The sequence below is a fragment of the Manacus candei genome, unplaced genomic scaffold (genome assembly GCF_025592945.1).
Source record: "Manacus candei isolate 608988 ecotype Guabito, Panama unplaced genomic scaffold, ASM2559294v1 h1tg000050l, whole genome shotgun sequence".
NCBI lineage: Eukaryota > Metazoa > Chordata > Aves > Passeriformes > Pipridae > Manacus > Manacus candei.
In genome coordinates, this window is record NW_026138098.1 from 36,930,431 (window position 1) to 36,957,715 (window position 27,285).

The 27,285-nt window shown below is 44.6% G+C and overlaps 1 protein-coding gene and 1 long non-coding RNA gene across 2 annotated transcripts in view; both read left to right on the plus strand.

The window, feature by feature from the left end:
* Positions 1 to 21,422, plus strand: part of PTEN (phosphatase and tensin homolog) — a 44,373-nt gene extending 22,951 nt beyond the window's left edge. Inside the window, exons 4-9 of the mRNA XM_051799734.1 lie at positions 1,436 to 1,479; positions 4,640 to 4,878; positions 10,131 to 10,272; positions 12,807 to 12,973; positions 19,567 to 19,791; positions 21,129 to 21,422. Coding sequence (XP_051655694.1) covers positions 1,436 to 1,479; positions 4,640 to 4,878; positions 10,131 to 10,272; positions 12,807 to 12,973; positions 19,567 to 19,791; positions 21,129 to 21,314 — 1,003 coding nt within the window. The 3' untranslated portion in view covers positions 21,315 to 21,422. The remainder of the gene's footprint in view (positions 1 to 1,435; positions 1,480 to 4,639; positions 4,879 to 10,130; positions 10,273 to 12,806; positions 12,974 to 19,566; positions 19,792 to 21,128) is intronic.
* Positions 1 to 27,285, plus strand: part of LOC127476635 (uncharacterized) — a 94,690-nt gene that overhangs the window by 26,106 nt on the left and 41,299 nt on the right. The gene's annotated exons all lie outside the window — the stretch shown is intronic.

Consider the following 27,285-nt stretch of genomic DNA (forward strand, 5'->3'; position numbering starts at 1 on the left):
AGCTGTAAAAGCTGCCAGAGTTCTCCCTAGATGAGGGTAGAGTCAAGAAGGCTCTGGAATGCTGAGAGGGAAGCACTGAGAGCACGTGTAACCCCAGCAGAGCTGCCTCTGGCTGGTGTGTGTCTCGTGGACAAAGCTCAGAGCAGCTCTGTGAGGCTCCAGTTACAGTCACAAGTAGGAGCCCAAAAGTTTACGTGTCTGAAAGTGTCAAGTCAGCTCCATGTGGCTCCAAAGGCTGCAGTCATAACAGACCTGGGGAGGAGAGATGAGTTCATCCCAGTCCTGAAACTGGTGTGGGAATTGCAGTCCTGGGAAGAGCACAGGTTACAGTCAGAGCAGAAGATCTACGTGTGCTTCATCTGCTGAAATGACTCCTGGCTGTTGTGTTTCAACTCGGGGTCCTGTTGGTTCATAGAATTACAGGATGGTTTGGGTTGGAAGTGACCTCAAGTCTCTCCTCATTCCACCTCCTGCCATGGACAGGGACACCTTCCACTAGCCCAGGTTGCTCCAAGCCCGGTCCAACCTGGCCTTGGCAGGATTCAAGTCAGGATTGTTCCTTTCCTTTCTGAACTGAACTTCTGTTGTTTGGCCTCAGAGAGCAGCTCCAAGGAACATTGCAAGGGCAGCCACTCTTGCCTTCTCTCCCTTTATCCCAGCATCTGATCTGGTTGTTCCCTTAGCATGTGCCATTTGGGCTGGTTTAGAGCCCAGCTGATGGAGTTCTGTCTGATCCCTGGTGTTGTCACCCTGCAGGACAGCCCCAGGGTGGGTTGCTGCTCTTGCTTCAATGGGTCTCTTTGAGTGGTGAGAGGCACTGATGCAACTCCCAAGTCTTCAGAAATGTGCCATTTTCCTCTGTCTGGGGGGGAGAAACTGGCTGACTGGCATTTTAAGTTCACTTAAATTCAAGAAGCAATGCCAAGTGTGGTCTCTGTGAGAACATTTGGTGGAGCTTCCAGTTGTCTGTGGTGGTCCTGAAATGGCCTCGTGATCCCCATCACTCCTCTGTTGTTTTAGGGGCATCTTGATATGTGTTTTGAGTTCAGGATCAATTGGATGAAGGTCACAGCTGTTTGCTCTTCGTGTGTTTGGGAGCATAAAGCTGCTGGAGTGGCTGGAGCTGTTAATACCACAGGTTAAAAAGTAATTATATATTGCATTACTTACGTGAATTGTGTCACGTTGGTTAAACATACCAATGGACTACAGTTAGCAGAGGGTAAGTTTTACCTTTCAGTAAAATAACTTGATATTTTAGTGAGCAGTTTTCTATATCTGCAGCAAAGCAGTTTTTCTGTGTGTAACCTCTAGCTATAGTTTTAAATCCTAAAGGTGATGGGCGCACAGGATTTTCCCAGCTGTGTGTTCCAAGGTGTGACAGATGTTGGGAGTGCCTCAGAGACTTGAACTCTTGTCTGTTTTTCTTTTTCAGATGTGCTGAAAGACATTATGACACCGCCAAATTTAACTGCAGAGGTATGTTTTCACTGTTTGATATGTGTCCTCTTTAAACTTCAGTGAATGAAGGGCTAAAGGAGGAGCTGATGAAGAGTCATGTAGGAGATCTGGGCACCAGGAATGATGTCAGATTGCTTTGAGTCATTGGAAAAACTTGCTGTGTTCTTGGGGCTTTCAAAAAATGTTCCTGACAGTTAAAGATCAGGACCTAATAAGAAATGTACTGCTGCAAAAATCTTTGCAGGAGGGGTTATAGAGAAGTTTCAGTTCAGTTCAGCAAGCAAACTTATTGTACAATTTACACGTGAAGCTCTGGAGGAGTCTGGTTCTTAGGAAGAGTAAAAATGGAGAACACTTAAGCCACTGTCACAGTTCGTATAAAGCAGCTTTTTGAAGATCTGACATAACCTTCAGGTGCTTAAAAAAAAAAATTAATTCCCGTGTGGTGCCTCTTAGAGATGAACTGGGTTTGAGACACTTTGCAGAGCTACTAAAACCAGCAGGGAAACTTTCAGGAGGGCCTTTTGACCAGGTCTTTGGTGAATGGATATTGATATGCCTGTTGTGTCAGTATTAACTCCCCAGGTAATGAATAAATACAGATTTACCTTCATTCTTTGGGCAGAGGAACTCTCTGGCCACAGTAGCAGAGCTGCCTGGGTGGGTGAGGAGTTCTTTTGTCTGCACAATTGTAGGAGATGACCAAATTTTGGCAGCGTGGGCTAATCCTACATCATAGCAAGAGCTCAGCTTCTTTTTTTATTTGTTTTTTAATTATTATTATTTCAAACCATCCTTCTAGTTATAAAAGAGGGGTTTAGAATGTGACCAAAATATAATTGGCTGCTTTAACGTGTGAATATAGAAGGACCAAAATTGTCATGTTGAAGCCATCATCACTTCTGATTTGCTCCCACCGTGCTGAATGACATGTCCTGAAACCTCACTCCATATATAAAAGCCAGGAAAAAAAAAAGTATTTTAAGATGTGCTTGAGCAGTGCTTTGGGTGAGGAGAGAAAAGGCGTAAATGAAAAGGACATGGTTCTAATATGGCCAGAACATATGTTTGCTTTAATTTATGCTTTTTGATAGGGAGGTGTCAGATCCCTGCACTGTCAATCCCAGCCCAAAGTGTTGTTTGTGACAGCACCTTTCACAGCTCCTCTGCACATGTAGCATTTTTTTTCTTTTCATCCCTGAATTAGTTAACCTTAGATAACCAAACTGGTGACTCAGGACTTCCCTTAGCAGAGGAACAACAGCTCTACTTTGAAATCCCCTGAAGTGAATTAATTGCAGAGGGAACTTCTTACTTGTACATTTAGCATGAAACACCAGAGTGGTTCATTATTCACCTTGGATGCTCTTGCATCAAATTAAACCCTAAAAAGCTCTTCATCTTCTTTGGGAATTTGCTTTCTGTCCCGGGTTTTGCAGTTCCCAGAGTACTTCTGTGCTGGAAATTACCTTCTGCTTTGCCACAGACTTTCCTTTTTTTTTCCCCCACTCCTTTATATGCTGTGGGATTGGAGAGAGTGATCAGGCTCGTGCTCCAGTGTCAGGAATCAAAATCCACCGAGGACCTGCACCTTCTCAAGGACCAGCTCAAGGCTGGTGAATGTTTCCTTCCTCTTAATCCCCCCACAACATCACAGGGCACCCATTTCATCTTCAGCTCATTCCATCTCTGAAGAAATTGCCACGAGGTTTGCCTTTGATCCCAGACCTTGGAGAGCACCTTCAGCATGCTGTGACTTCTTGGGATTTTTCAGACTGTTCTTTCAGGACTGTTTTACTCCCCTTTCCGTGGGAACCTTGCTGGCTGTAATTACAGGAGACTCAGAGCTGGCTGGACAAATTTGCAGCATTTTTGCAGCTTCTTTTCTTAGGGATTTCTAAGTAAATTCCTGCTTTCACTTACATCTGCAAAAAATGGCATCTCTGAGTTCACATAAAATGATCCTTTGGGGAGTCTTTGGATCTTCCATGTGGGAGAATTTATTAGTTGTGTGTTCATGTTGGTGAACCTTCGTTGTTTCTTTAGCAAAGATTGTTCACTTTGTTGGGCTTCCCTATTTGGTCTTGTGGGAGAAGTGAATAAACTGTCCTTGTAGATCCTTGCAAAAGGCTTCAGCCTTGTGCTGCAGTCATTTAGCAGTTCCATAACTTCATCCCTCACTTCTGCTCTTTTAAGTCCTTGGGGATTCATCAAAAGGAGCCTTGTGTGTGTGACCAGAGAGTAGGGCTTACGAAACAAATGCAGACCCTTGCCAAAAAATGGAATGTATTCATTTTTAGCCCAGAAAAGGAAATGGTGTTCCTAGCTGAGAATTTTTTCAGCGAACCAGAGTTGTGTTTATAAGATCCCAAGGCAGATGGAGAATTGGGGTGCACTTCATCAAGTGCCTTCTCCTGGTGAAACTAAAACATCCCTTGGAATTCTGCTGGTCAGCCTGACATTGTCTGTCATGTGATCTGAAGTGGTCAAAGTCTGGGTGCTTCTCTCTGCTTATTTTTTGCTCTCTCTCGTTTCCTTTCGTTTCCGACGTGAAATTCTTTCCATCTCCAGATGGAACAAAGTGTGTGTGTGTGTGTGTGAATACACCCATGTGAGAAAGGAGGACTGCAAACCCCACAAGTATTGCCAGTGTTTTATATGGGCTTTCTCTCTTGATTACCATTATTTTTTTTAAATATGGAAATGGCAGGTTTTTGTTTCAAAGCACCTTTGAGAGTTTGTTCCCAATGCAGACCCGACCGTGCTCAGTTATTTTTCAGCAAAATTCCTGCTGCCTGCCCAGTGACTGAGGTCTGGCCCTATTCTCTCTCAGCAGGTAGTTTAATTATTGCTGGAGTAATGGGTTTCCACAAGGCTATTCTTTGTGCCAGCACGCTCTGAAATTCTAGAAGATTCCTGTTGCAGAGCCTGTGCCTCTCATTTCAATAGAGGTGTGAAATAGTTGCTTCATGGAGCAGGATTCTTATGGATTACTAGAGAAATGTCTGCAGTGCTTATAATATACTGACTAATATTAGAATAAAAAATAGATACCTATATGTAAATGGGGGGGGGTTACTTAATAAGTTAATTTTTACATGTTTGTCACAGAGTTGCTCTGTCTGAGCTCGCTGCATTCCCCTTTGACATTCTGATGAATTCCTCCTTCTCCTTGCAGTTGCACAGTACCCTTTTGAAGACCATAACCCACCACAGCTGGAGCTCATCAAACCTTTTTGTGAAGACCTTGACCAGTGGCTGAGTGAAGATGACAATCATGTTGCAGCAATCCACTGTAAAGCTGGAAAGGGACGAACTGGTGTAATGATTTGTGCATATTTGTTGCATCGAGGCAAGTTTTTAAAGGCTCAAGAAGCCCTAGATTTCTATGGGGAAGTAAGGACCAGAGACAAGAAGGTGAGATACTCCCTGTTCTTCTGTTCCCCTCCCTGTAACTTGCTGCTTTTCCTCCTTGAGATCATTTTGATGCTCCAACCCTTAAAGAAAAGTAGTTCCCATCAGTTGTGATATCTGGTTTGATTTAGCTTTAATATTAGCAGATCAGTGCAGTCATAAATGAAAAAACTTTCCTAAGCAGTAGCAGCAACTAGCACAACACTAACACAGCCTGGTTTTTCCATCTCCTGTTCAAGAAGACCTGGACAGTCTATTTTAAATAGCTCTTTCAACAGAGTTCTGCTGTGTGTTACATCAGGTGGACAGTCCATGAGGGAACTTTCTCGTTCAGCATTTTTGCCCCAAATAAGAGGATTATTCCAGCTTGTTTTGCCTGAATGGATGAGCTGTTCATCTCCTCAGGTTCTTTTGACTTCTGTGGTGTTGTTTGGAGATGTGTAGGCATTACAGTTGAATATCCCTACTGTAGGAATATACTGGCATGTTGTTGGATGCCCCTTTTCAATAGAAGGGTAGTTAAGCACCTTTCTGGCCTTGTTATCCCTCAGTAATGGGAATTTCACCTCCTTATTTGAAATAAGTTGTGAATTGCAAGGTCGCCTGAGCAAGCTTCCCTGCTCATCTTTCATCATTTCCTTGAGTATGTTGGTTGAGCATCCCAAAGGGATCATCCCAGCAGGGCAGTTGTTCCATCTCCTCAAGTACAGAGCTCTCTCTGTTCCCGTAATGTTTGCACAAAGTCTTAATTTCACAGTGTGAAGACCTCTAAAAAGCAGAGCTTCGTGTCTGAAGGCTCTTGAGAGCAGAAGTGGCACATGAGGAATTCTGGGATTTGGCTGTTAATTCACTGGAAGGAGCAAGTAGCTCCTTAGTTTGCTCCCTGGGCAAGGTGGAACTGTTACTCCTTGGGCTGCTGAGTTGGTTGTGGTGTAACACCAGAGCAGAGATGCTGTCAAAGTCTCCCATCAGAACTTTGAGGCTTTTGGTGAGAGTCCCTGCCTAGGGATGAGTGGTGTGAATAAACACAGTAGATTCCTCCTGCTGATGGGGGTTATCTCAAGAGCTGGATAAAGCAGCCCGAAAACCACAAAGCTGAAGAAATGCAGGGTAAAAAGGGTGTCGTGCCTCAGTTTCCCTCTTGGAAAAAGGTTGTATTCCTGCACATCACTGTGGTGGGATAAGGGCAGCTGGGTGTTCATCAGTACCCCAGTGATACCTTGGGCAACTTGGAGATAAGGGAACCTTAGTAAGCAGGAATAGTGAGAGCCTTGTTTAGCTTTACTCTAAATACTGTCTGTGACCAGCACTTTGTTTTGGTTTAGATGTCTCTACTGGAAGAGTTGATTTTTTTTTTTCTTTTTTTTTTTCCTTCCCAGCTCCACTTGAGCATGGTTATCTTGATGTGGCCAGTGGGCAGCATTTGATTCACATAATCCTTCAAATAGTGTTTATAAACAGGTATTCCAGTGCAGGTTCTGGGAGCCTTTTCCTCCCTTGTGGCCCATATTTCAGTGTTATATGTCAAGTGCTGCTCTCTGATTTGCTCTTTCACCACACCTTTATATAACTGACTTCCTGAATTCGAAGCAAATGAGGCATCAAAAGAGCTGTTTGCATCTAAGGATGAGCAAATGCCTCTTTCTTTTTAGTTTATTTTTCCAGAGCAACCTATGTATGATGAAGGAAAACTGACTTTAATCAGGCACCAAATTTTCTTGGTTTAAAGCAAGAACAAGGCACACACTTTGCATGTAGCTGCTGAGAACAGCCCAGCTCAAATCACTGTTGCCATTAATGTTCATGGCAGAGTGATTCTTGGAGGGTTCAGTCGGTGCTGGCAGGAAGTGTGAGTCTGATTGCAGGAGGAAGTGTGACTAATTGGCCAAGGGAACGAGCTCTCAGCCTTCTGGAACAGGCTTTTTTTCCCAAGTGCCTGCTGGGAGAAGCAGCTTCAGGGAGGCCTTTGCACCGTCCAGTGAGAGCTGTTGTAGGTGAGGCCGAGAGTTGTGCTGTCCTGGGGAATTAAGAGGTTGCAAAACTGAGTCTACAAAAAGACTGGGACCAAAGCCTGCCGTGGGGGTTGGTTTATATTGCCTGGATAAGCTGCCTCTTTTGACTTCTCTAACTCGTGTGGTGGGGGAAACTTTTTCAGAAGAAGGGAATGATGAAGATTAGAAGGTATTGACTGCTGCTGCCTTGATGGCTTTTGTGGTGAGGATTAGACTGGGAAGGAAGCACAGTGTGGACAATGCACAGGTATCAGCTGAGAACAGGTGGGGCTGGAGCTGGAGATGATCCATTCAGGAGCATTGTTTGACTATTATATTGTTGTATTTTCAAGAATGACTCCTAAGAGCTTTCCTATGAGGAAAGGCTGAGAAAATTGAGATTGTTCAGCCTGGAGAAGAAAAGCTTCGGGGTGACTTAATTGTGACCTTCCAGGACCTGAAGGGAGCCTGCAAGAAACATGGAGAGAGGCTCATTGCAAGGCCTTGGAGTGCCAGGACAAGGGGGAATGGGTTCAAACTGCCAGAGGGCAGGGTTAGGTGGATATTGGGAAGAAATCCTTCCCTGTGAGGGTGGGGAGGCCCTGGCCCAGGTTGCCCAGAGAAGCTGTGCCTGCCTCATTCCTGGAAGTGTCCAAGGTCAGGTTGGACGGGGCTTGGAGTAACCTGGGCTAGTGGGAGGTGTCCCTGCCCATGGCAGGGGGTGGAACTGGATGATCTTTAAGGTCCCTTCCAAGCCACAGCACGCTGTGATGCTGTGATTCTGTGGCAGTGGTATAACTGAACAGGAAATGCAAACCAATTCTTTTGTGTGAGGAAGTCTCAGAATGACTCTGTGAGCAGGGCAGGGATCCCGTGGCTGATGGCAGAGCTCAGCACTTGTGATTTCTGTTTGTTGGATGTGCTCAGGTGACAACCTCTGCTAAACCTCATGCCTCAAGCCTAGTGTGAGGCTGCAGCTTTACTCTCACAGTAGAGCATGTTATTGAAGTGAATGTGGGAGTATTACTTCCAAAAATGTTTGTTCTTCATGATACTGCCTGTGCTACATTGAGAGGAGAACCAGGAGCAGCACCTGACAGTTTTTGTGATGTCTACACTGCTCACCAGTGCCCTGGGAAGCTCTGCTACAAGAATTAGAGAAGCTTATCTGACATCCATTTAAAAATGGTGGCAGTGATAGATGGGAAATACCAGCTTCTCAAGGAGAACATACTTGAACTACTTCCCTGTCCTTATTCTCCTGGAGTAAAAGTGAGCAGGGGTTGATTGTAACTCTCGGAATATTATTAGCTCGTTATGAAAATGTTCTACTTGGAATTCAGACCTTTGGAAATGGAGAACTCTGAGTTTTGCTTCAGTGTGCCTGGTTCTTGGGGTGTCTTAACAGGAAAGGCTGTGTCTCCAGGGAGTAAATCTCTTTGGCTGGAGGGCTAAAACTGCCTTGTTGGATTTGCTTTGGGATTGACAAGCACTGTGAACGTGACTGTGCTCCCTTGGCTCTGGTCCCAGCCTTGGTTGTTCTGGTGGGGTGCTGGGGTTTCTCTGTAGGACACGTCCTTCAGGACAGGAGGGAGCAGTGAGCAGAGAGGTTTGTCTTCTCCTGACCTGCCTGGTTTTCTTCTGCTTGGCAGTGTTGGCAAACTCTGCTGCTCTGCTCTGAGCCTGAGCTGTGCTCAGAGCCCAGGAAAGCAAGGGTGAAAGCTCCCTTAAGAAGTGGGTGTGATAACTGCTGAGGACATCTGAGCCAAAACCACGGGCAATGTAGAAGGCTTAGGAAGGTCATTGTACAAGTGCTGCAGGGAAAGGTCTTTTGTGTAATCTAGAAGCAGCTGAAGTGATAAGGAGGCATAATTATCAACATTTTTTTTTTAATAATGGCAGGAAGTGACTATTTTCATGTGTGCAGAATAGAGATTTGCTAAATTGAAAGTACTCTGGCCACTCTAAGCTTATGGCTGCTGTGAGGTGAAGCAGGTGAAACTTAAGAGCTTGTAGAAATAGCTTGGGGTAGGTTTTGTGACCAAAATGCTCACAGACTCATGTATGAAAACCTTTTGCTTATTTTTATTTATTGTAATCCCACCCAGCTTTAATCAGAAAATTTACTTACTGATGCTGTTGTATGTAATACAGGTTATTATAAATGTAAGGCATTTTCTGGGAAATGAAATAATTTTTCATCTTTCTCACTTTTGCTTGAAAATGTTAGCTGTAAGAGCTTTAAAACTGTTCCCTTACTCGAAGCTTTAAGCTGACTGAAAATCAGTAATGAAAACATTTGTAGATTATATGCTCTCAAAGCAAATATTTGCTTTAGAGTTGTAACAACTGAAGTCTTTCATTGCACACTTTGGGCTGTAGGGCCTATTGTAATGAAACTTCCCAGCTTTTTTGGGGGAAAACATTTCAGAGGAACGTTAGAAGGCAACATCTGTCCTGAGTACCGTGATATTAGTAAACATCAGAATCTTTTGACTTAAACTGCTGTCAAAATGTAATTCCTCTAGTGGTGCTTAAAAATTAGAGTATGTTCAAGGCACCTCCTGCTTAACACCTCACACTGCCCCCTCCAAAAAAAGCAGGAGCATGACCCTCAGGATGTCTGCAGGGTTTGTTTTTAAGATATGGGAAAAATCTGCCTTCTTTTCCTCATTACTGGGGGTGGATGTTGGGAGAGCACAGAATCGTGGAATGGTTTGGGTTGGAAAGAACCTTGAAGCTCGTCTAAGTTCCAACCCCATCCAGCCTGGCCTTGGACACTCCCAGGGATCCAGGGGCAGCCACAGCTTCTCTGGGCAACCTGTGCCAGGGCCTCCCCACCCTCCCAGGGCAGGATTCCTTCCCAATATCCAGTCTAATCCCACTCTCTGGTCAGTGGGAAGCCATTCCCCTTGTCCTGTCACCCCAGGCCCTTGTCAGTAGTCTCTCTCCATCCTTCCTGTCGTCTCCCTTCAGATCCTGCAAGACCACAGTTAGGTGACCTCAGAGCCTTCTCTTGTCCAGTCTGAACAATTCCAATTCTCCCAGCCTTCCCTCAGAGCAGAAGGGCTCCAGCCCTTTAGGATGTACTAAAGTTACTGGAAAACCAGTGCCCTGCTTGTTGCTGGAGACTGGTTGCTGATGATTCCCCTGTTCCTTGGTGGTCCCTTTGCCCTCAGGGGTATCTGAGGAGCAGGGCAGGAGCTCTCTCAGTGATGCTGATGAACGATCACAGTTTCTGACGCTTGTTTTCCCTCTGTTTAGGGAGTGACAATTCCCAGTCAGAGACGCTACGTGTACTACTATAGCTACCTGTTAAAGAATCACCTGGATTACAGACCAGTGGCACTGCTGTTCCACAAGATGATGTTTGAAACAATTCCCATGTTCAGCAGCGGAACTTGCAGTAAGTACCCGGCCCCCGGTGGGAAACGTGGGCCTTGGGCGTGGTGATGGCACCAAGAGCTGCACACCTCCATGGAGAAGGTCACACTTACACCCCTCACCTTCCAAAATCTGCTGGGTTAGTGTGGTCTGTCCACTGGGATCCTCCCAGGTGGGGTAACTCGAGGTCTGGGAGGGACTCGGGATTGTTTTACTGCAGTTTGAAACTGGGGAGTGTTTGATGGTTTGAAGATCAGTGATGCCATATACAGAGTCAGTTAGGTTGGAAAAGACCTCCAAGACCATGGAGTCCAACCTCTGACCCATCACCACCTTGTCAACCAGAGCAGAGCACCGAGTGCCACGTTCCTTGAACACGCCCAGGGATGGTGACCCCACCATCCAATATATTTATATTTCAATATTTGCTCCTTACTTTTATAAAAAGCCTCCTTTTTTTAAAATACAGCAACTCTTGGGAAACATGAATTGCTGCAAAACATTTGCTTAATGGCGTGTTGGCTTCAAATGCAACAACATCATTCTCCCCATGATGTTTAAAAAAATAAATGAATCAGTTCAACTGGGTAAATATCTAATTAACTCTGGAATAAACTTTTCTTTATGTGGAGGCTTCTAAAGCCTGGAATACACCTGTAAATGATTAACCTGATCTGCTGGTACACTGTGTTAGGGAGGAACAGCAGATTTCTTGAAGCTCTGTAATATAAATACAAACTCTGCTGTCCTGTGGGCTGCGTGACAGGGCAGTAACTGCCTAGTGCTGCGTGCTCATTTTTTTGGTGGTGGAAAAAATCTTTCTGGTGGTTTTGCTATGGGGATTACAGCAATGTGTAATTAATTCCAGTGCCTCCTGTGGCTTTGATTAAAATGGGCCCTGTTAATATTGTTGTGAGACACTACCTGAACACGTAACACACAGAAGAAACAATCGAGCAACTTGTCAGGCTGGGCTGAGGAGGAGGAAGGGAGGAGCCTCTGCCAAAAAACCTCTGCCTCTAGGGGAGAGGTGTGGAGGTTACAGATTTCTGCAATTACCACTTATTTAATGTTTTGGATAAACTGTGCTGTACTTGCCAAATGAAGCTACAAGTCTGAATCACTCGTGTGAGCATTGACTTGGGTGTCCATGGCAGGCTCTGGGTGTGCTGTTTTCATGGGATGAACAACAGATTTGCTAAGCACCTGAGAAGGCAGATGAACTATCAACTTCAGCATCTTTGTCTGCTGCAATATTTTAAGTTTCTCTGGAGTTTTCAGTGATTTTTCAGAACGTCAAACCCGTGGGCTGTGTTGTTTCTTTAGCTGCATTATCGACTGCGATGGGAGGAATTTTACACTGAGCACAGTATCTTCAAATCTGACTTCCTGGTTATCATTGTGCTGTTCTAAAGTCACTGACCAAGAAGGGTTGTGCCTCTCAGGCAAAATGAAAGGATGTCAGGGTTTCACAGCTCTGAGGATTTGAGGGAGATAAGGTGAGAGAGTTGGGGCAGTTCGAGCCTGGAGAAGAGAATACTGGGTAGAGACCTCACAGCACCTTCCAGGACCTGAAGGGGCTGCAGGGAAGCCAGAGGAAGACTCTTATCAGGAACTGTGGTGATAGGACAAGGGGGAAGGACTTGACACTAGCAGAGGGGAAACTTAGGTTGGAAATATGGATGAAATTCTTCCCTGGAAGGATGGGAGGCCCTGGCACAGGTTGCCCAGAGAAGCTGTGGCTACCCCTGGATCCCTGGAAGTGTCCAAGGCCAGGTTGGACAGGGCTTGGAGCAACCTGGGCTAGTGGGAGGTGATCCTGCCCATGGCAGGGGGTGGAGCTGGATGACCTTTTAGGTCCCTTCCAACCCAAACCATTCCATGACTCTCCAAGTCTGCAACAGTTTCACAGCTGGGCCGTTCAGCAGGATAATGTGGATGTGCTCCATAGGGATTCCCACAGCTCTGCAGGGGTGTCTGGCAGTTGCCACAGAAACCCTGCTTGGACTGCACTAAAAGCCTCTCATAATGTCCCTGTTACCCCTGCAGATTTAATTTGGGAGTTCTGCTGTGGCACTTCTTTGGTACTGGTGATATATACAGGACCAAGTCGGTGCTGGTTGGTTTTGTATCTTCATGTTCGATTCTATCCTTTGTTTTGTTTGTTTAACAGTTGCATTTGTGTAAGAGTAGAAGTTTGTGCTGACATGACCACCCACTCTACAATTGGAAGAAGAGATGAGAGAGAATAAAACCCCTCAGATCCATGTGATGCAGCACACAAAGAACATCAAATAGTTGTCACTTCATGTAGTTATTTCTTACTATATTGAAAACAACGACTTCCTAGGAGCTCTGGTTGCCTAAAAGTATTGCCATGAAGGACAGAAATCTGTTGTTTGCAGTAGCCTCTAGAAAAGTTTGATGCCCTGTGGTGCTTAACACTTAAAAGATATTTATTTAACTTTGAAAATATCATGGTTCTGCTGCTAATATTGTGCTTTTTGACACTTTGGAGGCATTTCTTACAAAGTGACTCTCTGTTTTGCCATGCAGATCCTCAGTTTGTGGTGTACCAGCTCAAGGTAAAGATATTCACCTCCCCTTCAGGACCCTCGAGACGTGAAGACAAGTACATGTACTTTGAATTCCCTCAACCTCTGCCCGTGTGCGGTGATATCAAAGTGGAATTCTTCCACAAACAGAACAAGATGTTGAAAAAGGTTGGTTTCCTTGCTTTTTCTGGAAAATGGTGTCGAGCCTGATGCAGGGCTGGTACTCTGGTTCTTCTTCAGGGGTGTGTAATCACAGTGTTTAGTTCTTTGATTCTTTAGTCCTTCGAGTTTTCCCAAGGAGCGGATCCACCACCGAAGGAAAGCTGGGTGTTTGGAGAGCTGGTGAGATTAAGTACAAAGGTTGGATAAAAATGATCCTGGATATGTATTGCAGTCGTTTGGGTAGTAGTGAGTAATCTAATTGAGGAAGAAACATTCTCAGCCTAAAAATAGACTTGCATACTGAGCAAGTTAACTCCAGCTGTTTTCTTCACTAAATTTTCCTAAGGTTTTGAGCAGGCACAGAAGATCCTGTCTGTGCTGTTGGCTGATTCCTACCCATCTGTCAGATGTAGTTGAATTTCTGAGATAATTAAGTTCCTACGCACTCGGTAAAAGTATCTCTGCAGTCTCTTCAGCCACCTCTCTGTTCCTGGCTGCAATGCCTCCACTTCAGAGAATTCACTCAGCACTGAGGATTTTATCAGCTGTGGAAAGAAATTAAATCTAGAACTTATTTTGAAACCAAGTTCTTAAAGCTGAATGGCTCCTCTCTGGGGTTCATTAGTTCTGGTGCTTGTGGTACCAGTTTGCATCTGCCAGAGTGAAAGGTGAGGATGAGACCATGTTGATTAAAGGCTGCCTTTGTATACTTGCTTAAAATTCTTCATCAGTAGTTACTCATGGTTTAATGGAGGTTCTAAAACTTGAGAGCATCCAGTGAGTGAGTTCTGTATACAGGCAGGGTCTAAAAATAAGAAATCCTGGAGTGGATTGGGAGACAAAACATCAGTGATCAGTCTCTTAAAACTGAGCATGCAGGTTGTACCTAGTAACTGTGTGTAAATACACATGCACACTGTTTTGTGTGTTTGTTCAGGTACCAGGTGTTGTTAACAAGTTTAATCTGTGTGCTGATGTCTGCAAAAGTTTTGAAACTGTTTCTCGGTGGGACTGTTTTCTGTTTAATGAGACGTTTTAGTTGGTCAGTGCAGCTATATGCAACACAGTGTCTGTAAAACACAACTTTTTAAAAGTAGAAATTCTGCTTTCGAGTCAGCATTAAGATTATTGGCATTTCAAACAACAACACAGAGCAGCCACTTTTGGGAACAGGAGCACCCAGATTGGTACTGTGGGCTAGACATGAGGGATGCAGGGAGGAGATAATACAAAACCCAAACATCTGAGACAAGGCCCTGTTTTATCTGCACTCTGTCCTATCTGGACTGTGAATTTGCTGGGGTTTTACCATCTCCAGTAGCACAGGGATTGCAAACAGACACTATAGGGAGCATTGTGCTGCCCTGCCCACCCCAGAAATCCCAGTGTGCGGGTCAGCAGCTGGATCTGGGCCCTGTGGCCTCAGGAACACACTCCTGTGTTTGTTTTACCCCTGGAGAGAGCACTGAGATCCAGTGACAGCAGAAACTGGAGCTCCTGGTGAGCACACACCATTTCTGCTGTGTAAATTTGGTCTTCAAGAGCATGTAAAGCCTCAGAACCCCACAGCAGGAGTGTTACTGGGCCAAACTTTCATTGCAGTGTCAAAGATTGTGGTTTCATTTCTTAAGAGTCCCTTTGTAGTTTCTGAGGAGCTGGTTGATGTATTTTTTTTTCTTTTTGTGTATTCTTACCAAGCACCAGGACTGTTTGGGTTCTGTGGGTTACAGGTAATGCAGAGGTGCTCCTTTTCTCAGTGTTCTTGACCTGTTAGGGTCAAGAAGTGGTGAAAGCTCTTCTTTTCACACCTGCAGACTTTTTTGAGATAGAAACCCTTCACCAGACAGTAAAGAAACCACCTTGACAATCAAATATCTGTTGAACTGAGTATCTGATTGCCTCAACTTTCAGTACCAATGGAGGCTAGAAGGAAGTAGGTGTGAGATGTTCCCCAGTTCTGGTAAGATCACCTCTCTCAGCTCTGCTGGAAACACAGGCAGGAGCAGATCCTTCCACATGGTCCTTTGACAGCTTGTTACATGAAAAGGTGGGAACAGGGCAAAGGTGAATATTGGTGACAGAAAAACCTACCTTGGCTCAAAGTTGTACACATTTCTCTGTCCAAGTGTTTCACTTCTCTGCCTGTTCCTTTTCTAGATCAACTGACTACACAGCTTTTACTCAAAACCCCCAAAGTGAGGGCCTTCCAGTGGGGAGACTTGTGTTCCAAAGCTCACCTCTGTGCAGGGATCACCTGATTCATGAGGAGCAGTATAATTAGGAGTAACAGGATCTTATCTTCCAGAGGTTCTGGCTTAGTCACCAGGTTTATGAAAGGTGGAATTCCAAGTCTGTTGCCTGTCTCTGGTTCTTGTCCTTCCCAGGTTTTCTGTTAGCAGATTTATGGGTAGCTGTGCAAGTCTTAAAAGACATCCCATATTTACCAGTCTGCATTTTAACTTTAATATAATAAAAAAACTAATAAGATCGATTAAAAGTGTTATTCCTGATCCATTCTGAGCCTCAGGCTGGGGAATGGCTGTGTCTCAGCCTCTGGAGAGAAAGAAAACTTCTGTGTCCTCCTGCTGGGCCTGGGCTGGTGTTTGACAACACAGACCTCAGCTGAAGTGCCCCAGATTCCCTCAGCATTACTTGCTTCCATAGTTCTTAATCCTTTGGAGAGCAGCAGCATTACCTGCAGAGCTCTCTAGTTGGGAGGGTCCTCCTGAAGTTTGATCAAGCTCTTTTTGGATAAATTATTATGCAGAAACCAAATCTAACTGGAACAGCCAAGGGACCTTAAGCACCTAGTGTTGCAGAGACAGTGTGAAACTTAAAACAGCCACACGTCCTGCCTTTTAATGGCAAAAGTTAATTTTGGTGGCTGTTGAGGGCTGACCTCAGCCAAAGGATTGTTGGTAAGGGGGTGACTGCTTTGGAAAAGTTTCCCTCTTTCAGCTCTTCCACAGTCTCTGCCACCTGGCATCAGTTAGGAAGTCCAGAGCTTTTGGTCTTTTCTTGTCTAATCAAGTTGTTTACTTTATTCTCAGACCATTTCTTCAGTGTGATGTAGCTACTTCCTTTCAAGAATGAAATGCATGCCCACATGAGAACAAAATGGCTTGGGGCTCCAGTACAGTTATTGTGTATGAATTTCTGATGGATAGAATTTAGCAATCTGGGGGATTTTTTTTTGAGCGTGGCTTTTTGTTGTCCTGCTTTGTAGCTTGACTGTTCTTCCATCTCAGGCTGCTGCCACAGTCTCTCTAGGTTTGCTTCCATGTATCTATGCAGAGCCTTTTTTCTTCCAGTTATTGATGCTGACATGATAATTTTTAAGTATTTCAGAGTATCCTTAGATCACTTGGTTCAATGAGAGTCTGTTTAAAAATAATACAGAAGATCTCCTAATCTTCCTGCCTCCAGAGCCTGGGGGTGAAGGAGACCTTTCTCAGGAGTCCTCCCAGTACAGATGAGAGGGAAATGCTGCTGTGGGTTTACTTTGTAGGAGTCAGTGGTGTTTTAGTGCCAGTCTCCAGCGTGGGCAGGGCTGACAGCATTGTTAGAGCAGTTGTGTTTCAGCTCTCCAGTCTGGAGATGAGAAGTTCTGCTTCATAGTTCAAGGAGGCTTTTGGGCAGTTGCTGTTTGGCAAACACTGAAGAATGAACTCTGAAAATGTCAGAAGACTTGAACTGTTGATCTGAAAATGGTACAAGAAGTTCCCTCAGCCATGACTGTGGGAAGGCTGAGGCCAGCCTGGAACAGGCTAAAACAGGATCTCCATGTCTTGGACAGCATCTCCAAACCCCTTGGTTTGCTGCAGAGTGACTGGAAGGGCCTGTAGATCTCTCTGCAAAGTAAACTCTCAGGAGGAGATAGGAACTCCTAACTGATGGCTTAAATGATCTTGGGTTGGATCTCAGCCTGCAGTTAGAGACAGGTCCCAGCTCTGGAGTGAAGAATGTTTTTCTGTCAGTGAGAGCTGAGAAGCTGCACGAGGTAGGAGTAGTCCTGTGTGTCAAAATAGGGAGATTAAATCAGCTTTTTTTGGTAGATTTTATGGTACAGATTTGGTTATGGAAGAAGTACAACTGCGATTTTTTTTTTTTTTTTAAGACAGATGTCTGTGATGTAACTGGAAGTGAAGCAAAACACATTGAAAAACAGTCTCCAATACTCTTTTTCAGAAGCCTATTCATTAAATTGTCTTATGTGAGCACTTGGTCTGGTATTTTGATTTGCTATATAAAGCCCAAATTCAGTTCATGCCTTGATTTTTAAAAATTCCTATCTTTGGCCCATATTACATCATCTTTCTTCGTTGTCTTGCATGAAATATCTTGGAGTCTGATGCTTTAGCTGAATCCTCACTTTGAATAAGAAGGTTTATTCAGTGCAAACAGTGACACTGTTATCACCCATAGGAGCTAATTCCAAAAAACCTGACCAAGTCTTCCCTCAATTTGAGTGGCTGTACCATGTTCCAGGACCTGTGAACTCAGTTATTAAGCTAATTAAGTTACTGTAGTGGGAAAGAAAGGAAAATAACCCAATGCTTTACAAAGCTGGAGGGAGATAAAAGGAAAAATGACCAGCTCAGCTGAGTTGTATTGTTTAGTTTGAGTCCCTGAAGACCTCTGGAAATTTATCCCAAGGAAAACAGATTAAAAGCTGTCTAGCAAGAAGTTTGTCATCTGTCTTGTCTTCCCCAGCCTCTGTCTGTGGAGCTGAGTCCCTGCAGTTGCTTGTTCAGGCAGGCCCTCAAATGCCAAGTAAATCCTTCCTGGTTCTGCCCCCCGTGCTGGAGTTGAAGGTGAGGCATGACAAGCCCGTGCCTTCTGCTGGCATTGCTTCACATCCAGGGGCCTGGTTTTCTTTGGCACTGCTTCCTTCCACTGTTTTGAGCCACTTCCCATCCGTGTGCTGCACACTGGAGGTGACACAGGTGGCACTGAGGACCTGCACCAGTGGCAAAAGTGTTCCCAGAAAAAAGGCTTCCAACACAACTGTGATTACAGCATGTAAATTTGGCAGATCAGCTTGATTCCCAAAGGTGCTGGAGAGGCCTGTGGTGAAGTGGGTAACTTCTTAACTTCCAGCAGTGTTTCTACCTGAATTATTTGACTTCTGTCTCTGCCATTGCCCTTTGTTACAGGCTGAGAGTCTCTCGGGCGCTCACAGAAATGCACACAAGCTGGAAGGGTTTTTGTGGGCTTTACCTGAAACACTGGAAATGGGTCTGCTGACCTTTGGTAGAGAAGGCAGGCAGGTAGAAGTTGGTTGATCAGACACTTCTGAATGTCCAGGATTTGTGTACTTGTTTTTATTGATTTCTGAGGCAGGTGAATGTAAGTTAAGGTTCTGGAATGGAGCAGCAGATTCAGCAGGGATGCAGCAATACTGACCATTGTGGGGAGACTGGTCATTTATTTGCAGTTTGGATCTTTTGCTTGAAAACTCAAATCAGAGTCAAATGGCAGAGTTCCTTTGTGAGGAGCAAGTAAATACAGTTCAGCTTCAGAAGGAGAAATGCTTCATGTGTGAGGCAGGACCAACCTGCCAACCACAGCTGATCTTGGAAACGTCAGCTCTTGACTGGCAGAAGGGCAAGAGATGGAGAGCTAAACCAGGGGCATTCAGTGCATCCTATGGAGCTGTTGAGGGGAAATTCCTGGGTGTATCACCCCCAGAGCTTGTCCAGCCAAGAACAAAACCTGTTGAGCACACAGGGAGAGAGATGCTCCCCTGCCAGTCCGAGTGGGGAGTGTGTGATGCTCTGGCCAATATCAGCTGGTTCTCCAGCCTTTAAAATCACTGAGACACTGATGGTTTGCCTCTTTGTGCAGGTATAGCTGTGGCAGTGTCAGAGTGGGTAACCAAACTTGTACCTGTTGGTCATCTGTGAAGTTCTTCTTAAGCTGGATATACCTCAACTATCCCTGCCTCAGCTCCTCCTTAAAAACCTCCTGCTGAGCAGAAGGGCAGCAGACACTGAGTCTGACTTCTCTTAGTACTGGTCAGCAAAGGTCTGACTGGTAGGAACCACCTCAGGAAAGCAATAATGAATCCACTGCTAAAGGAGTCCTGGGTTTGTAGGGTGGTTTTGCTCAATTACAGCTATTTCTGTATAAAAATAAAGGAAAGCTTTCTGTTGGGGGGTAGACTGTTCTGTATTATCAGTGTTTAACTCACCTGAGCTGGTTTACTCGTGTTGTCTGTTAGGTTTGGCAATTGCTTGGCAAGGTGTGAAGCAAACAAAATCTGTTTATGCCTTGTGATTGCAAGTTTAAGACTTATTTAATTTCTTGTCATCCGCTTTTATTGTAGGTGTAAACCCAATTTTCGATAAGGAGTGACTTGTGAAAGCTTGATTGCTTAAAACTGAGCTTGATTAATGCAGAGTTTTGTGTGTTGTGCAGGAGATTTGGTGAAAATGTCTTTGCATGCAATGTAACCAATGATGTACTGTTGTCCAAACAAGTTTTGTCTGTTATTACCTATTTGTTTCTGACCAGATGATGATGATGATATTAGTCTAATGAATGTGCCACTAGTGAATACTAAAGCAAGCTTGTTTTTTGTGTTCTTCCTCCCCCAGGACAAAATGTTTCACTTTTGGGTAAATACATTCTTCATAGGACTGGATGAAAATTCAGACAAAGTAGAAAATGGAAGTCTAGTTGCAGATCAGGAACTTGATGGTATTTTCAGTACAGAGCGCTCAGATAATGATAAGGAATATTTAATCCTTACATTAACAAAAAACGATCTAGACAAAGCAAATAAAGACAAAGCCAACAGATATTTCTCTCCAAACTTCAAGGTCAGTATATATTCTGTCTGAACAAAGCTGAAAAGCTGCATGACTTGCTCTGATTTGTCTGTCTTGCCTCGTGGAGGGACCGTGTGAAACTGCTGGGTAGAGATTTAGTCCCTGTGTTGGTGTTGCCACCACTTAGCAAAGTTCTTTGCTTTGGATGTTTATCTGCTTTCTGGGAAGCTGATAGATGTTGAGAACTGGGATTAAAGCCTTCAGGTTGTTTCAGGTGTTTCTCAAAGCCATTAGAGACGAGTAGCAGGAGAGCCAGTGACCCAGGTGGCATCTTCCCTGTAGCAGCTGCGTTGCACGAGCTCTGAGCCTGACACACTAATTCCTGACTTGATTTGCCTGTTTTGTGGGAAGCAGAGGGGCCACAGGGATGATGAGGGGTCTGGAGCATGTCTTATGAGGAGAGACTGTGGGAGCTGGGCCTGTTCAGTCTAGAGGAGAGAAAACTGAGAGGAGATCTCATTAATCCACACAAATATCCCCAAGGCAGGTGCCAAGAAGATTGTTCCAGACTCTTTTTGGTGGTGCCCAGCGACAGGATGAGGAGCAACAGCCATAAACTAAAACACAAAGAGGTTCCACCTCCTCATGAGGAAGAACTTCTTTGTGTTGAGGGTGGCAGAGCACTGGAACAGCTGCCCATGGGGATGGTGGAGTCTCCCTCTCTGGAGACATTCCAGACCCACCTGGACATGTTCCTGTGCCACCTGCTCCTCTGGGCAGGGCAGTGGGACTGGGTGATCTCCAGAGGTGCCTTCCTACCCCAGCTCTTCTGTGAGCCTGGGAATACCTTAACCTGGGAGTTAAGCCTTGGGGAATACAAGCCATTGCCAGCAGTGTTTTAAACATGGGAAAGGCATTTGTAAGAACTTGAGCATTTTCTACCTTGCTCAGAAAATATCAGCCAGACCCTGGCAGTGCTGGTTTGAAGGTAATGGTCAGAGCTGCTTGTTGGAACGTTGCTTGGATCAGACTTTTGACTCACCAGTCACCCATTAGAGAGTGTTTTATTCGTTCCTGTGCAGTCTTACCACAATCCCAGAGCTCTGGAAGGCAGGAGGATTGCAAAGCTTGGCCTGCTGTGATGGTGTGTCCTGCTGCTACAACTCAGGAGCTCCAGTGACTGCTGCAGGCAGGCACAATGGGGCTGGAAAATCCTGCTGCTGGGCCAGGGCTTTATTTTGTCTGTTGTGGCAGGGAGAAGCTGGAAAATGTCTCTGGAGAGAGGGGAACACTCGTGTGATTCAGTGTAGCTGTTACAAATTGCTTTGTTACCTGTGCTCGGTTCAAGTCCAGGTTTCCTATTTAAATGTTGTTTTTTCCTTCCCCAGGTGAAGCTATTTTTCACAAAAACAGTAGAAGAGCCATCAAACCCAGAGGCTAGCAGTTCAACTTCTGTAACACCAGATGTTAGTGACAATGAACCTGATCATTATAGATACTCTGACACCACTGACTCTGATCCAGAGAATGAACCTTTTGATGAAGATCAGCATACGCAGATTACAAAAGTCTGAATATTTTTTTTATCGGAGATAAAAAAAAAAAAAAACCATACAAAAAAAACCCCACCAACCATGAAGAGAGACAAACTTGAATAAACTGAAAACAAAAAAAAAAAAAAAGGACCTTTCTAAATGGCAAAAGGACATAGTGTCAGATTACCAGTTATAGGAACAATTCTTTCCTGACCAATCTTGTTTTGCCCTACGAATCTACAGGGTTTGACACTTGTCCAGTCGGGGGGAAAAAAGGAAGGTTACGTAGCTCTTATATGTATATACCTTTTTGTGTCAAAAGGACATTAAAACTTCAATTAGGAACTATAAACATGGCACTTTCCCATTTTATTCCAGTTTTATAAAAGTGGAGACAGACCTAATGTGTATGCGTAGGAATTTTTCCTTTTGTGTTCTGTCACCAAGCCAAGTTCCAAACCCGAAACCGACAACAGCGACGACAAAAAAAAATTACAGGTTCACATCCTGCCCCTTTTTTTGCACTCGTGTGGCAACAGAAAAGTCTGCAGTTGGCTAAGAGATGTTTCTGGAAGGTTTTCCTACATTCTAATGCATGTCTTTTGGCTGGGGGCTGGAGAGGAGTGCTCGGGAGGGAGCGTGGCCTCCGCCCCGTGTCCGGCTGTTCCATGCACCTTTCCTTAGCATGCTGCCCCAGGCCATCCGGGACAATGGAGGAGCCGCCGCTGTCACTGCTTGTCCTTCGTGCATTCTCATCTTTCTTTTTCAGTGTAATGGTGCTAGAAAAGGCAGCTAGAGGGGAGTGATTCTGTGATTCTGTACCGGGGGGGACAGGAGTGAACCTTCCCCGCACTCGCGAGACCCGCGCCAGGAAGGGAGACCAATTCTTGGGGTCACACAAAAAAATATGAAAAAAAAAGGAAACACAGCAACAATGACTTAACCATACAAATGTGGAGGCTATCAACGAAAATAGGAGCTTGAAAACAAATGGTTACAGAATTTGACAATGATTTATTGGGTTGTTTTCTTTTTTTTTTTTTTTTCCTGAATTGTAATGGCTGCTCCATCTCCTGTGTAATCAAGGCCAGTGCTAAAAGTCAGATGCTCTTAGTGCAGACATCAGTCAACATCTTACATTTATATTAGTAGTTTTTCAATCATATTCCTGCTGTGAATACTTCATGTGCTGCCTTGCAAGCTTTTTTTTTTTTTTTTTTTTATTTCCTCATGAATATAAAAATATTTTGTAATGGTGCACAGGAAATGTCATTGGAGATTCTCCAGGTTAGTGTTTGTTTTGAAGGTTTCTGATGCATTTATTCAATCAAACCTCTGTCAGCCGTTCCACCCCTTTGACCTTACACATTCTAATACAATGAGTTTTGCAGTTTTGCACACTTTTTAAAAAAGAAGAAAAAAAAAAAGAAGTCAGTAACTGTTAGGGAATTTTACTTGAATGCTCAGTACCTACAACGTTTGAAAAGCAGACCTTACACACGATAGAGAGGAAACCAGTGTTGCAGTGAATTCTCTGTGCTGCAAATGGAGAATAAAAAGCAGAACTTGTCCCAAATAAATTGCTTGCTGTGAAAAAAAACCCCAGCAAATTAGTTTTGTACACTAACTGACAGTGTTGTGTTATCTGTTTGTAGGGATATTAGCCAAGGGTAGGGCTTGAGATTCCCTTTTGGTGTGTTAATTGTCATGCCCAGACTGCAGGTGACTTCAGAGTGCAAGTGCTGTGGCATCCAAAGGTGAAGCAGCTGCCCAAATTGTTCCCTCTTAAGTACATCGTGAAGAGCTGAGCCCAAATGGATGCTTTTTTTAGCATATAACTCATTCCCCCCACCCCCCATTAACTTACTGGTGCTGACAGTGAAGTTCATGAGCTGTGTTCTCACCTGGAATTACTTATGGAATCTGTACAACAGCATTAATGGTTGGAATTGGAACGAGACAAGGCAGGGCTTCCAGTAATTACTGTTGGTAAACAAAGGTATAAAGGGCTTTTTTTTTTTTTTTCTTGTCTGGTATCAGTTGGTCAGTTTTGCTCATCAGATTCATGATTCTAACTTCTAACAAAGCTGGTAAATGCTTTCTGACTTAGAGGTTTAATTAGACTTTAATAGCTTAATGGATCAAGATTGCTGGTTCCAGCACTCGTTATTCCCAGTGCTATGACGAGCAGGAGGTGGTTCCCTTGGGACATGAATATTGAACTCTTACCCTTCCAATCACGTTTCACCTTGTCTGGTTTATAACAGTTGAAAGTTGTGTTGGCTAAATAAACAAAAACTGTTGATGCTTTAAAAGTATTTGGATATTGACACTGCTGCGTGTCCCGCTTTGGATAACAAAGGTGGGATCAGTGTGGTTCCAGCCTGGAACCTGAGGGATGGGAAATCATGGCGCGATGGGCTTTTGCACTGTTATTTTTCCTTTGGAATGTGAAGGTTGGAATGAGGGTTTTGATTTTTTTTTGATTTTTTTTTTTTTTTTGAATGTTTCGATGTCTTTGAGAAGCCTTGCTTACATTTTATGGTGTAGTCATTGGAAATGGAAAAATGGCATTATATATATATATATTATATATATAAATATATATTATACATACTCTCCTATACTTTATTTCAGTTACCACCCCCATAGAAGTTGACAAGAATTACTATGACTGAAAGGTTTTTGAGTCCTTATTAAAACTTTATTTATGACAGTATTCATAATTAGCTTGAACTGCATTCTGTAGGTAATCTTTCCTTGAGTTTCTGGACTTGTACGCTCCGATCTTTTTGGATGTGCAACAGCTTACATGTCTGAAACTACTTGAAGGCATCACTTTGGTAAGAGCTTACTGTAAGGCCCTGAAGGCATCCCCTGCTCATTGGCAGCCCCAGCTCCAAACCTTGGCCACAGCTGCTGCAGGGCAGCTGCAGAACTCACACCCACATTTCCCCTCGGGGCACACGTTGTAAACCCAGGTGGAGTTTACACTCAGCATCATTCCAAAAAAAACCAAAAACAACAAACCCCACAAAAAAACCCCTTTGTAACGATCAAAAAACCCGGGATGCTGGTGTGCAAGTTCCATGTTTAGTCCTAGCAAATGTGTGCAATATGTTAACGATGCCTGTGGTTGCCACGAAGTGCCTCGTTCACCTTTGAAATGCTGTTAGGAAGTGTCGTGCATGCAGATGGATGGGGTGGGACTGTGCACTAAAAGGGGCTCCAACTGCAGCGTTTGGCAGAGCTGCCTTTCTCTGCCGGTTCAGATTTCCAGTCTGTTTTCATATAGCATATATATATATAGATACTAAAAGAAAAACAAAAAAAAAAAAAATCAGTCTGTTAAGCAGCCTTACTCTGATTCAGCCTCTTCAAATACTATTGTGCTGTGCAACAGTGGCTCTGTGTGTAACTGAGAATACACAAAAACCAAGTATGACATGTACAGGATAATGCCTCATACAAATCAGATGTCCGTTTGTTATTGTGTTTAACAACCCTTTATCTCTTAGTGTTAAAACTCCACTTAAAACTGATTAAAGTCTCATTCTTGTCACTGTGTGGGTGTTTTATTGAAGTGCTTTGAGTATGGGAAACAGTCAGCTGGAATGTTCTGCTTGTAAGGCATGAAATTCTGAGCGTGATGGTCGGAGCCAAGGGTGCTCCTTGTGCCTCCAGGGATTTTAAGGGAACTGCAGCTTCAAACCCTTTTGTGTTCAGAGGCTTTAACAGAGTGCAGGCAGTGGAAGTGCAGATTGGGTGCAGGGATCTCAAACCCTTCCAGTGCCTAAAGGGAGCTGACAAAAACCGTGGAGCGAGACTGTTTCCAAGGGCCTGGAGGGACAGGACAAGGGGGAATGGTTTCCCACTGCCAGGGGCAGGGTTAGAGGGGATGCTGGGAAGAAATCCTTCCCTGTGAGGGTGGGGAGGCCCTGGCACAGGTTGCCCAGAGAAGCTGTGGCTGCCCCTGGATCCCTGGAAGTGCTCAAGGCCAGGAGATGCATTTTCCCTATAGAATCATGGAGTCGTTAAGGTTGGAAAAGCCCTTTGAGATCCTCGAGTCCGTGCTCAGCACACACATCAGGTGTGTAATTTGGGGGTTCTTCTGGCTGCTGTTTGCAAACTAGACTTTAAGCTGGCACTTAAATCCTAGGTGGTGTTCCCCTGGTGTGTAGGGTTACCCCCAGAGCCTCTAGGAATGTGAGACCCGTGGCAAGGAACCAGGGAGTTCTTCTGCACCCACAGGTGACTTTGGGTAACTGTGGTTATTCCTCCTGCCTTCCCACTGGTGTTAGAATCAGCCCTGTGTCACATTTGGCTGTGCATCCCCAAAAAACATGCAGATTGGAGTAGAGGTTTGGTGCTGTGGCCTGTTCTGCTCTTTGGTGGTTTGAGAAATGGCAGTTTTGGTGCTCTGGGGGGGTGGAGGGCTTGGCAGGTGAGTGACACAGGTGACACCATCTTTTTAGAACAGAAGGTGGTTCCACCCAAGCTGTTAATGCACCTTCCTTTTGTTGGGGTGAGCTTGTTTTGCATCCAGAAAGTGAAAATAGAGTGAGAAGATGTCCAGGAAGGACGGGAAGCTTTAAGGAAAGTTGTCTGAACAGCCTTCAGCATGTTGAGTAGCTTGTATAAATATATGGCTCTCTGTATATGAAGGGTTCTGGTCTGGAGACAGGTGGAAAGCCCTATGGCAGTGGTGATGCTTGACCTGCCCTCCAAGTCCCGTGCTGCAGCCCTTGGCAGCTACAAGGAGCTTCTGGACAAAAATGCTCATTTTTTTTTCCCACTTACAGGTGCCTGTACAAGTGCTCTGGTGCCCAGGGAGGTGACTGTGCTCCCCAGGGTGGTGACTGTGCTCCATCCCCTGCACCACTTCCCGTGTCCTCTGACCACCCCTCCAGTGTGGGGGCCTGGCTGAGCTTTCCCTGCCTCTGGCATCTGCAGCTCGGTGTATTCAGGTCCCTTTTTAGGCAGCCAAGGAGGTTGGTTAATAATTAATTGTATCTTTTTTTAAAGCTGCAGCCAGAGTTCTAAATTCCACTCTTCTAAGCAGGGGTTCTGTTGGTGGCAGACTTTTGAACCACCTTTTTCTGCAGTTGGTTGGTGTTTTGGCCCTGAGATGGGTGCTGGTGTCCACCAGGGAGGATGTTCCCCTGTTAGCCTGGCAGATTCCCTGAGGAATCTCTGCCTGGTGCCACGGAGGGGTGATGGTGTCTGTGGGTGCAGTAGGAGCTGACAGACAGACAGACAGACTGACAGACCCTCAGGAGGGACAGACCAGAAACAAAGCCCCACAAACCATCCCTCCAGGTTGAGATACAAAGGGAGGGCAGGTCAAACAAAGAGCTGGATCAGTGTCTTCTCAAACCCAGAATATGAATTACTTGCTACGGCCTCTTTGGCTCCTTCTCCACCTTATTCTTTGGCATCTTCTCAAACCCCATCTTTCCTCATCTGTCCTTGGTTATTCTGCTCCTTTTTTTTCTGTACAATCCTGTGCTGGGCAGATGAGAAAATCCATTTATTTTGAACTGATGGTCCTCATAGAATAAAACCCCACACTTGTTTTTTGGGTTTTTCTGCCTTTTGCTGCCTGTGCTTTGAGACTTTTTCTGGTTGGGCTTTTTTTAATGCTGTTCCATTATTTTTCCGTGTGTTTCTTCTCATTCTCCACTTTTCTTCTGTGCCTTCAAACTTCTCAGCCACTGCTCTCTCCGTTGCAAAATAGGACAGATAATTATTTTCTGCCTGCTTCTTATTTCTTTTTCTTTTTTTTTTTTTTTATTGGTACACCAAGCTTTATTCTGAAGGAGAAAAGCTTTTGGGTTGCTTTTTTTTTTTTTAAAAAAAAAGCTCTGAAAACCTCAGGGATGTGCAGGTTCAGCAGATGTGTTTGCCTTGTTGAGCTGCTGTTGTGCTGGATGAGTTTCTCCAGCCTAATGGGAACGATGAGCACATGGGCTTGACTTGTGATGAGCAGCCTGAATAAAAAAAACCAACA